We start from the raw sequence: 12,458 nt of genomic DNA, 5'->3' as shown, positions 1-12,458 counted from the left end.
AGATGGGTTAGAACGACTGCAGGCTGAGCTCACAGCCTGGATCACTAATATCAGTTTATTAGTCTCTCACTATTGCTTATCAAAGACATAGATGAGCAGTTCAGCTTTACTTCTAATTCCAGATCAAACCGAATAAATCAGCAAACATTCCCAGCATCATTTGTTTCATCTCCATTCATTTTCTGACTAGGCGGAGCGGAGACCAAAAAGGTCACAGTTTAAGTTGCTCCTTTTGTGTTAGAGTAGCCGTTCCCTCCACAATATGGAGCCGTGCTGCATTCAAGACCTTCAGCAAAGGAACAACCCTGTTCGGTTCAAAGGTTCCCAAAGATATCAATGCTATTCATACCCTAACGTGTCTGTGCACGGCACTGTGATACCATCACACAAATCACACTTGCAAAAGACATCAGATTCAAACAAACACCTCCCCCTATCTGACACACACACAGTGTCTGTCCCCTGTTTCATGAAGAGGAAGGCACTCGAGCAGGACCAGCAGCCATTAAAGAGCTGCATTCAGGAGCATAAGGAGGTGGTTCAAGAACAATATTCAAGGAAAAAAGTTGAAGTGGTGCATAAGGTGAGCATGCAGGAGCTTTGAGTGAGTGAAAAAAGACCCAAGTGGTTCCATACATGAGGATGTAAGCATGCTAAACAAGTGTGAGAATATATATTTTTTTCCCATCCAAGCTGCAGCATCAATGAGATTAATACAAGGCATCCGGAGGAAACATCTCTGTACCCTTTAAATCATTTCCTCGATGAGGTTATGAAAATTTGGAAAGCTCACTATTTTGACAGTTGTTACACTGAGTTTTAGTTTTAGATTTCTATCAGGTTAAGAAGCAGAAAAACAGTCAATTAAATGTTTTAAAAAATGTCATCTAGCTATTTAGGGTTCAGTTATTTATTTTCTAAGAAAGTAATCTTAGCACAGTGCTTCCTGTGTTGAGCTTCCATGAAAAATCTCAGGGCTTCCAATAAAAAAAATGACTCTCCTTTTCCTTCTTTCCCAAAGAAAACACCCCTAACTTACTGCTTCGTTGTTTATTTTTATTTATACACTGTATAAAACAGCTTATTTGGCAAACACCAATAACTAAGTATTGTATTTTTATTTTGTTTATTTCCCATTGAATGTACCCCTGGTTCAGTGGGTTCAGTGCTCTCAAACCAAAGCAACCAGAGGTGAACTAATTCTGTTGGAGGTTTCCTCCTGACAGAAGGAGTTCTTCCTCTCCACTGTCTCCAGATGCTTCCTCAGAACAACCAGTTTCTGCAAAGACAAAACTTTAGCAACTGCCTTAAAATGTTAACCTGTGTTGGACTGAACTGAGTCATTATTGGAACCAGATCTCGGAGTCTAATAAGTGGGCATGTTTGGGACGCATTGGTCTTGTATATAAAACATTTGTTCTGAATTGGCACCATATGAATAAACTGAACTGAAATCACTTGAATATAGTTTAATTCAAGACACAATTAACTTATTATAAGACTGAATTCATTCGCACAAATATGCTCAATATTTTGCTAGAGGAACAAATGTTACCAAATTGAAAATTCAGAGACAGCTTTTAGAGATCCAGTAATTTCTCCTAGATTAGTCTTCATTTGAGACCTTCTTTGTATAGATGGTCTTTTAATAATAAAACCTGGAACTGATCTGAAATAAATAATCCACCTGCCTCTATGTCACCGCACAGGAACCAGAAAAGAGGTCAACATCAGGCTCCCATAAACCCTGGAATCACACGCTGAGTTTGTTCTGCTAACAGCCAGAAATCAAAAGGTCTCATGGTTTTAGGCTTTTAGTAAATCCTACCTGTCCCAGATCCAGCGTGACGTTGACCTGGTTGAACTCCGTGCTGCGGGACAGAGGCGGGCTCTGCCACCATCTCTCTGTCCCATCGATGGCGTTAGTGATGGGATGGGCCCGATCGCTGTCCTCCTGGCTGCAGATGTCACAGTATTGCCCCTAAGGAGTCAAACAAGGAGAAAAGAAAGTCTTGAAAGGTGCAGCTTAGACATAAAACCTGGTATCATCCGATCTTCCTGTGACACAAGCATGTGGTTCACTTTCACTTTCCATTTTAGATCAAATCCCACTAAATGCTGTTCATACATTTTAACTTAAAAGGTTTTTATGAATACTATATTCACCGATCTGTAAGCTGTCTTCCAATCGCTGATTGTTTTGGTTTCTTCAAGTAGGACCTGCCTGGAAAACCTCAAAACCAAATATCCAAGAGGAATCCTAACCAGAAGGTAGATCCCCCTTTGCTGACCTCTTTAGGATTCAGAGGAGCAGAACTTCTTCTCTGAGCTGCCAGTAGATGAGGGATCCTCTCCTTATCTTTGGAGCAAAGCCTCCCTATAGAGGACGTTCTTTGTGTCATTTCAAATTTAAGATGCTGAGGTCTGTAGCTCTTTAGGATTAGATAGGAAAGTTTGGATGACTTGATATTTATATTTTTTCTATAAAAAAAGACTAATAGCTAATGAGCTCTAAATAATCTTTGTTACAAATGTTACACTAGCTGTATATAACCTATTACTGCGTGACCTACAGCCGGTGACCTTTAAAACACTCATGGTGGCATTTATCGTGGATTTCAGGATACAAAAAGTTTCCATCAGGGAAACAAAACCTAAGGGTTTACGCTCAAACCTTGAATTTAAGAATGTTTCAGCTTCTTTGATCACAACTAAAGATGGAAATGTTTCTATGCGATTGCATTTTTACAGATGTTTGTTAAATTAAAGATCTGGGTTCATGTTTCAAAGACGAAGCCACCTATTTCTGTCATGTCCAGGCTCCAGCAAAACAATTTCCCTTTAACAACAATAAAAATACTGTTTTTTTTTTCTCATTTTCTGAGGGACTTCAATATTAAATATACCAAAATACATGTTATATTCTTGGTCCATAAGTAACATAAAGCAGATACCCCTAAAAGCAGCAGTCCCTTCATCTATTTTGTGCTCTAATCCTCCTCATTATTTACAAATCAAATAGTTATCTTAGAGATTAACCTGGGTGGCAATTTAAGGATAACTGAGATTAAAAGGCGTCTTCTCTGTAGCTCAGTAGGTTCAAAGATTTTCTGCCGTCTCTTGTGTTAGATAGCGTTAATATAACCATCTATTATTTGCTATAAATTTCCTCCCACCCTGATTTGCATTTTGATAAATTTCAAGTATTTTCAAATTGGAGGTAAAAATTGAATTTGCAAAATTGTTATCACCTCGTTGATCTCCTCAAAAATGAAAACAGAGAAATAGAGATAAAACCATGAGATGCTTAAATTGAGCTGATGGGTTTATTCAAAGGCTTTAAATTCCTGCTGTTAGTGTTCTAGTTATAGAACTTTGTTGCAACTTGGAAAGATGGAGGAAAAAAAAACTTTTAAAAAGAGATTAATCTCTTTTCTCCTAAACCTACAGATGGATTCATTCAAATTTTATAAATTTTTATAAATTTCATTCCTGAACAGAATTAAATTTATAAAAGTGAGAGTGAATAAAAAGTAAAAAAAACATTCGACTGGACTTTGTTACCAAGTTTGAAGATGTTTTGCTTCCCGTCCAGCAAGCTTTTTCCAATTCAAAATGTCAGAATTAGCGTTGAGTTTGAGGCTTTATAGAGTGGGTGTATAATGTTCAGAAAATTCAATAACTACTTTGGTTAGTGTAGGGAAATATGTTTTTTTTTTTTGGTAATTTAAAGTTTCTTTAAACAGCAACTTTAGAGATTCCTCTAAGTTCCAGTTTTAAGTAAACCGCCTCAGGGCACATTTATTTATTTATTCTTGGAAGCTGCCTGCTGCTCTTTATCAGCCTCCGCTGACTGATCCTAATCTTGCAGAAAGATCTCCTTCAGCGTCTGTTAAACAACACCTTTTCATGTGTACACCTCGTGGGGCCAACTCCAAATTTAAGCTGAATTCTTTTTTCCTTCTTCTTTTGGCTCTCAGGTCCTGAAAATCTCCCGGTAACAGGGAGCATAAAGCCATCCTGATTGGAGGACACGGGTCAGTCGCTGTGAGGAATGTGGGGAACAGGTGGGAAAAGACGAGGAGAAGGTTTTATGTGGTCTCCCAGAGGCTTGCTATATTAGTTAACCCATTAAACCACAATTAACTTTTGTGTGTTAACAGCCGTAACCAACAGGCTTAGACGTTAAAAAGAGGCCCTCAGGCTCACAAACCCATCATAACATTAAAAACTCTCCAACAGAAAGAAAAAGGATGAAGCTGAAAAATAGGCCCAAGTTGGATTAACTTAGTTTTCACCTTTAATGAAATGCTGGCTGCTCTTATATAACTGAGCCCTGTTAAGCTTTGCCAAGTCCTACAAAGTAAGCGATGCATGAAATGATGACTTGGCAGAGCAGCTGGAGCTTCGCGCCCACTCTGACCCACTCAGTTCAGATGAGTCCACAGTTCAGACACATATATCTGTGATATATAGATAAATGCAGCAGTGAACAGTTATCTTAAAATACATTAAATCAAAATAGATTACTTCAATGAGGCGATATCAGGGGCTTTTTGCACACCTTCTGACGTATTTTCCAGTACTTTAAATCTGATTATGCAAATCCAAAAAATTTAACTTTATTAATTAGTTACTACCAAAGTTTTTTGTTGTTAACATGTCAACAAAAGGTCCTTCTGCTTATTTTGTTTAAAAAATCCTGCACAGTTTTGTTTTGTTAGCTGTGCATAAACAACATTCTAAGTTAACTGATTGTCTGCATTTATGGTCCTGATTAGACTTTCTAAACCTTATAGAAATAATTAAAAATTTAAAAATTTTAACTCAACTAACAACAAATAAAGCTTTTTTGAATCCTGATCTAAAATGCAATGATTTGGTGTCTCTTTTAACTTGTGAGGATGTTTTTTATTTTCAAATGCATTACTTAAATACATCTATATACATCCCCAGAGCAAGATGCACACAGAAAACATAACAACGCTATATTATGTTTTGGTATCAGAGAAAAAAGGAAATCAAAATGAGCGGAAATGAGCAATAATGGCATATAGGATGTTATTTTCTTGTGTAATCTAGAGGCATTGGAAAGCTGTCGCCTTTTCCAAAAAAATAGATTGCAGGAAACTATAGTATATATATAGCATATTACGACATTGATATTAATAACAAAAACAAGTAATAGCGAAGAAAACAAAATATGTCTCCAATTCATCCATTTTCTGACACGCTTAATCCCAAGTGGGGACACAAGGGGTGCTGAACAGGATGCCAGTGCATTGCAGGGCAACACAGAGAGACAAACAACCATTCACACACACCTAAGGAGAATTTTGAGAAGCCAATTAACATAATTGATTTTGGAGTGTGAGAGGTAGCCAGAGTACCCAGAGAGAGCCCACGCATGCAGAAAGACCCCAAGCCAGGTATCGAACCCACAACCTTCTTGCTGCAAGGCAGCAGTGCTATCCACTATCCCACTATATCTGCAAGCATGGAAGTCCAATCTGAAAGTTTAAAATTAAATCTATAAATGCAACAGATTTGGATAAGTGGAAGAAAAAAAAAATATTGGGTTAAATCCGAGCGAATTAGACTAAATGCAAAACTTCTACCTTAAAGTTTAAGCTGCAATAATTAGTTTTCTAAATGCAGATATTTAGAGAAATAAAACCTTTCACCACATCAGAAATGTATAATAGTTGATTTTAAGTTCTGTATGCAGTAATAAAGTGAAATGAACTTATTATAAGTGCAGTTCTGAGGCGCAGCCGGAAGTTTGGAAAACTTTCTGGACTCACCTGGATTGTCTGGCTCGGGTCCCCGGAAACCGGGCCCCCGACCAGCTTACAGTACAGGTCCTGCAGGCTCCTGCCGCTCTCGTCCTCCCCGCAGGTCGCCGTGGCGGTGATCTTGGTCCCCTCCGCCAGGTTGAAGTAGGGCGGGTGGAGGCTGTATCCGTTCAGGCCGCCGGCCGGCAGCTCCTGCGCCGCAGCGAGGCAGCAGCAGCAGCCCAGGAGCAGCACCCATAACCCGGCTCCGTTCATCACCTGTCCGCTCGATCCGCCTGGAGGTGTAAGGCCTGCTGTTAACTGAAGCAGAGCTGATGCAGCATCTGCAGGAAGAAGTCAGTGCAGGATGAATAACTCCAAAGAGGAAAGCAACATAAAAAAAGAAGGAGAGCTGATGGAAATGCTGGAGATCAGAGCCTCGGAGTGTCTGTTCTCCCTCCTGGTGACAGAGTCCTACTAAAACCTCCTAGTCCTCCCCCCTCTGTCTCCTTCAGCCTGTCCCCCAGTGGTTAAAGAGGGGAAACACTCACCACTCCTTCATTCACTTCACACACTTTACTAAATGTTTTAATCCATTCCAATATTTCTTATTTCTCCATTTCTTGTCATTTATATTTGTAGTGGGACTCTTCTCCTTTATTTTCCTAAAATATTTCTGCTTGACTGAGTTATTTTTCTAGGACTTTAAACCATACAATCATCTCTCTCTGGGTTTCAGTTTGCTCAGACATGACTCAAGTGTAGAACTTTGGTCAGGTGATAACAGCTGGGAGTTTTTTATTACCTGAGCAGAAATACCTGCATATTTGTTCACTGATGTAAGCTTAGAGTCCATCCAGTCCAAATGATAGCCTAAAGCGCAGCATATACACTATATTGCCAAAAGTATTTGCTCACCCATCCAAATTATTGGAATCAGGTGTTCCAATCACTTCCATGGCCACAGGTGTATAAATTCAAGCACCTAGGCATGCAGACTGTTTTTACAAACATTTGTGAAAGAATGGGTCGCTCTCAGGAGCTCAGTGAATTCCAGCGTGGAACTGTGATAGGATGCCACCTGTGCAACAAATCCAGTCGTGAAATATCCTCGCTCCTAAATATTCCACAGTCAACTGTCAGCTGTATTATAAGAAAATGGAAGTGTTTGGGAACGACAGCAACTCAGCCACGAAGTGGTAGGCCACGTAAACTGACGGAGCGGGGTCAGCGGATGCTGACGCGCATAGTGCGAAGAGGTCGCCAACTTTCTGCAGAGTCAATCACTACAGACCTCCAAACTTCATGTGGCCTTCAGATTAGCTCAAGAACAGTGCGCAGAGAGCTTCATGGAATGGGTTTCCATGGTCGAGCAGCTGCATCCAAGCCATACATCACCAAGTGCAATGCAAAGCGTCGGATGCGGTGGTGTAAAGCACGCCGCCACTGGACTCTAGAGCAGTGGAGACGCGTTCTCTGGAGTGACGAATCGCGCTTCTCCATCTGGCAATCTGATGGACGGGTCTGGGTTTGGCGGTTGCCAGGAGAACGGTACTTGTCTGACTGCATTGTGCCAAGTGTAAAGTTTGGTGGAGGGGGGATTATGGTGTGGGGTTGTTTTTCAGGAGCTGGGCTTGGCCCCTTAGTTCCAGTGAAAGGAACTCTGAATGCTTCAGCATACCAAGACATTTTGGACAATTCCATGCTCCCAACTTTGTGGGAACAGTTTGGAGCTGGCCCCTTCCTCTTCCAACATGACTGTGCACCAGTGCACAAAGCAAGGTCCATAAAGACATGGATGACAGAGTCTGGTGTGGATGAACTTGACTGGCCTGCACAGAGTCCTGACCTCAACCCGATAGAACACCTTTGGGATGAATTAGAGCGGAGACTGAGAGCCAGGCCTTCTCGTCCAACATCAGTGTGCGACCTCACAAATGCGCTTCTGGAAGAATGGTCAAAAATTCCCATAAACACACTCCTAAACCTTGTGGACAGCCTTCCCAGAAGAGTTGAAGCTGTTCTAGCTGCAAAGGGTGGACCGACGTCATATTGAACCCTATGGATTAGGAACGGGATGTCACTTAAGCTCATATGTGAGTCAAGGCAGGTGAGCAAATACTTTTGGCAATATAGTGTATATCCTCTAACACCCAACGCTCCTATTCTGACAAAAATATTTGGATGATTCAATTCAATTCAGTTTATTTCTATTGCACCAATTCACAACACGTGTCATCTCAAGAAACTTTACAGTTCACCAAGTCATGCAGTCAAATTGATTCAAAGTTTTCTATCTAAGGAAAACCAGTTGATTGCATCGACTCATTGACTCAAATGCAATCCCTTACACTAAGCATGCTTGTGGCAACAGTGGAGAGGAAAACCTCCTTTTTAACAGGAAGAAACCTCCAGCAGAACCAGGCTCAGAACCATCTGCCAAGGCCGACTTGGGTTCAAGGAGACAGAAGCAGAGATACAAAAAGCAACAGTAAAAGTTAACTATCTGACTTTTACGTCTATGTATGTGTTCAGGGAATGTTTCTCCTATTTTAAATGTGTGGGTGCAGTTTGGTTGGTTTAGCATCTCCAGCCCCCAATAACCGAGAGCATTACACACCTGCAAACCTTCCAAAAGATGAATTTCCACCATTTTAAAACAAAGTGTGTGACATCACAAGAGCATTAATCATTGAAACAGCCTTCAGACCTTCTCTGGGGACACAGGGGGAGCTGCAGAGATTAACAGCTCATACTAGAACAGTTATTAGTCAGGTTGGTATCTGAGACAGAGAGTGAAGTTCCCTAAGCTCCACAGGAGATATAAGTCATGCCTAAAAGAACAGGATCTCTGTTGTAACCGTGTGAACAGTTTTCTCCACAGGGTGCCTGGTCTCTGCCTCAGGGTAAGGCTCTCAATCATTTGGGGATCTCGGAAAGAAGGCATTTGAAGAATCTCATCATGGTCTCTCCTCGGTAACTTGCTTTGAAGGTTTACTTTGTATATCTCAGTTACAGGAGACCGTTGGTCAGATCCAGAACTGAAAGTTTTAATATGCCTCCTGGACCTGGAATACTCCAGATTGAGATGGAGGTGACTCTGTAGAACTGATCCTGGCCCCTGTTATGTTAATATTTTTTTTTTTAAAAAGCACTAATGATGATATTCTCTGGATCAGGCAAACTAATTGATAGCTCCCTTTTACCCATTTCTTCCAAATCTTTAAAGAAAAATGTTGCAGCTGAACTGATCATTTTTAGTTAAGTTCTAATTTTGATTTAATTAAAACAATAAATTGTAGTATAAAAAGTCTAAATATGTGATATTTCTAGATTATGGCGTAATATTCCCAAAAATTGCCTTAATTTATCTTTAAGTAGATACTTATATAGCAACTTATTATTTTAGTTACTTTTTCCTGCCCTGTGAGGAAAATGATAATTTCAAGCCAAAATAATAGGAATATTAAGTTGAAACAACATCAAAGTTTAATTAATCTAAATTATGTGGAAATTTCACTTCATTCAGAGCAGCATTATGATTTGGTTTTTGGTTCTGCTGCTTTACATACATTTATTCACTATTGACCTGTTTTTTTGTTTCATGCTTTTCTGTGCTCCCATTAAACAGGCTCCCCTCCCCAGTAAATATGTTCTAGAACCGTCACTCTCGTGGCAGACAGATGTTGTGGGTTCCTCCCTAATCTGTTAGCCTGTGACCTGATCTCTGATAAGCAGACGACAAAGGATGGATGTCGCTCTCCTATTAGTGTCGGTCTTCACTGCAGGAAAAAGTGCATCATATCTAGGTTTTCTGTATCTGTTCTCGCTCAGTGACAGCCTGACGCTGAGAGCCTCAGCAGGGGTTTGTTTAGGAAACACAGGATTAGAATGAGACAATAGATAACCTGTCTTTGTTCCACGTAGACTTCTGTCCTCGTCCTGCTGCTGCTGGCAGTCGCTGCATGACTTCTTCTATCAGTGAAAGTTACTGCAGACCCAGCAGAAAAAGCTTTAAACTTCTTCTTAGAAACATTTGTCTTCTTCAAATCCACTTAAAGCCTGCAGGAGCTGCTGCTTCCCAAGAACATTCTTCCAATGACCCAACACTCGGCTTTCTCATATAACAGTCAATGCATTTTTTTGCACCATGTCTTTTCTCCCAAACTGTTTATATCTGATCACTGCTGCACTTTATGGAATTGAAATGTTCATTTATTGGGTGTGCAGGTGGAACATTGGTTAAAATGCACGACTTATGTGAGGTGGCTTTAGTCCTTGACGCAGCAGACCCCGGTTTGAATCTGACCTGTGGTCCTCTGCTGTATGTCTCTCCTCATACCCCCTTTCCTGTCAGACTACTGTCAAAAAAACAAGCCACTAGTGCTGTAAAAACTCAAAAGAAAAAAGGAAATTTTCATTTAAGCTGTGCTAAACAAAATTTGGTTTTGTGAACACTCGGTGTACAAAATAACAATAAAAGTTGTCTAAGTCTTAGAGATTTTGCAAACTTTATTAGGCTTTTTCTTGTGCAAAGGGGCTCCTTCGTGTCTGCTTTCAGCGTGGCTCTAAACAGGAACGAATTAAGTGCTTGGAGGGGTAAAAAACAAAAAACAAAACCCTTGCATCATTACAGCACAGACTCAAACTAGAGATGAACAACCAGAAGACACCTGAACAGCTGTGTGTTTATCTCATAGTCTCCAGAGCTCTGTCATCTAATTAACGGATGGAAACCTTTTTGGAAGATGAAAGAGCTCCACTGACACACAAACTCATGTACATTTATTAAAAGCAGATGTTTCAATTATTTGCATTCATTGTTGAGAAAGACAACTCCATCCACAGCTTAGTTTCACTTTATTTAATAAAACCTCCCTTCACAGCTAAAGTCTGACTCCAGAAGTTGGGCGTGTTTGATGACGAGAAGGTGAGCCGACAGTCTTTCCTGGAACAAAATAATCCAAGATGGACCCTCATCTATGATATATGTAGAATCAATTAACCTTAAAAATTATCCGTTTTTGTCTCTTAAATGAAACTGTTTCATACCACTGCGGTCTAAATCCTTCCTATTTTAAGTTAGTGCTTATTTCACCAGCAAACGCATTTGGTTAAATTCCCCTGATGGCACTGTTATCCTGTTTCTTCTTCTGAGCAACCGTAAGGCCATGGCCCAGCTATTTCCTCCTTTTTGTCACCTGGTGCAATGACAACTCCTTGGATCTTGGCAGGGAGTGGTGGCCTAGTGCAGGGGTCTTCAACGTCTTCCAGGCCAAGGACCCCCAAACTTATGGTGAGATGGAGCGGGGACCCCCTAAATATATATAGTATGAAATTGTGTTATATCAAACTGGTCCTATAGTCACTCTATTAAAGATGGAGTAATGTAATGAAAGTAATTTCTCCCTGGGATTATTAAAGTATTTCTGATTCTGATTCCTGGTTGATGGGACAGGTGTTGTGAATGAAAGGGTGCCCAACTTGAAAGAGCTCCTATGTGGTGTACTGAAATTGGATCCCATTTTTCTTTTTTTCAAAAGAAATTTCTCTAATTTTTAAAGCTGAATGCATCAATTTTTTTTGTTCTAATTTAGATTACATAGAAAAATGTAATTGTAAGTTAAATTAAGTCAAAAATATACAAAATTCCAAAATTATGGAATCCTGGCCCCTTGGTACATTTGGTCTAGAACCGCCCTAGCATCGATGACTGAAAGACATCTTCTGCCTCCATTTATCTGTTTACTACAGTGTGTTGAATTCATGTTAATGTGTATTTAAAAACAGTTCAATTAGTGGAAAAAATTGCAGGGTGAATATAAAAAAAAAGTCTAATAAACTAAAACTTTCGCGACCCCCGTGCAGTACCTCTGGGGACCCCCTGTTGAAGACCTCTGGCCTAGTGGTTATGGCATAAAGCCTAGAAATCTGAGGTTCTGAATTTGAGCCCCACTCCCACAGCCTGCACTCTGGGTCCCTGAGCAAAGATTCTTAACACCACACTGCCCCCCTGGCACCGCACAATGACAGCCCACTGCTCCCAAAGGGGATGGGTTAAATGCAGAGGTAAATTTCTCCAAAGCGAGGTCAAAAAAGTTCCATGATTATTATTATAAATGTCTCAAAGATTGAATAACTTGTTGTAGATTTTAGGCAAGGAGGTAACAGAATAAATGGTGAAGAAGTGCAACGCATCAACATCCAGGAATATTTGGGAAACGTGCATCAGAGTTTTGGGCCTCACTCTGGGAGAGTCAGGTCACTAAGAAGGCTGGGAAAGTCATAGACTTGGCTCAATGACCTTTTTCTATTGACATGTTTTAACTTAATGCCCTTAGGTTTGCATTACTACATGTCTAAAATCAATATTAATCATTAAAAACCTGCAATTAGGTTCATTAATCAAATTTCTGTTTTTCTTTGTATGTTTGGCCAGGTTGCTGTAAGGATTTGCCCTTCATGATATTAATTACGTTTTCTGATTCTGATTGTGTGACATATCTAGAATTGAGCTCCAAATGGGCCGAACCTTTCTCGAGCAGCTGAGGTTCAACAAATATATAAATATGTGTTTCTATATTAGCCATTTGTTTTTCTTTACAAACTAAGATCTTAAAGAATATATACACGGCTACTCTTGACTATAATTTAATGACCAGGGGGACAACTGACCTGGTTTTT

At 40.1% G+C, this 12,458-nt stretch overlaps 1 protein-coding gene across 1 annotated transcript in view; it reads right to left on the bottom strand.

Annotated features, from left to right (window-relative positions):
* lama5 (laminin, alpha 5) overlaps positions 1-6,257 on the bottom strand; it is a 108,134-nt gene extending 101,877 nt beyond the window's left edge. Inside the window, 2 exon segments of the mRNA XM_038309294.1 lie at positions 1,829-1,981; positions 5,805-6,257. Coding sequence (XP_038165222.1) covers positions 1,829-1,981; positions 5,805-6,050 — 399 coding nt within the window. The 5' untranslated portion in view covers positions 6,051-6,257.
* Positions 6,258-12,458: the final 6,201 nt, after the last annotated feature.

This window comes from Cyprinodon tularosa, unplaced genomic scaffold, assembly GCF_016077235.1.
Source record: "Cyprinodon tularosa strain WSP-4 unplaced genomic scaffold, ASM1607723v1 ctg66, whole genome shotgun sequence".
Classification (NCBI taxonomy): Eukaryota; Metazoa; Chordata; class Actinopteri; order Cyprinodontiformes; family Cyprinodontidae; genus Cyprinodon; species Cyprinodon tularosa.
Note: the sequence above shows the minus strand (reverse complement) of the source record. Positions and strands in the feature narration are given on the sequence as shown.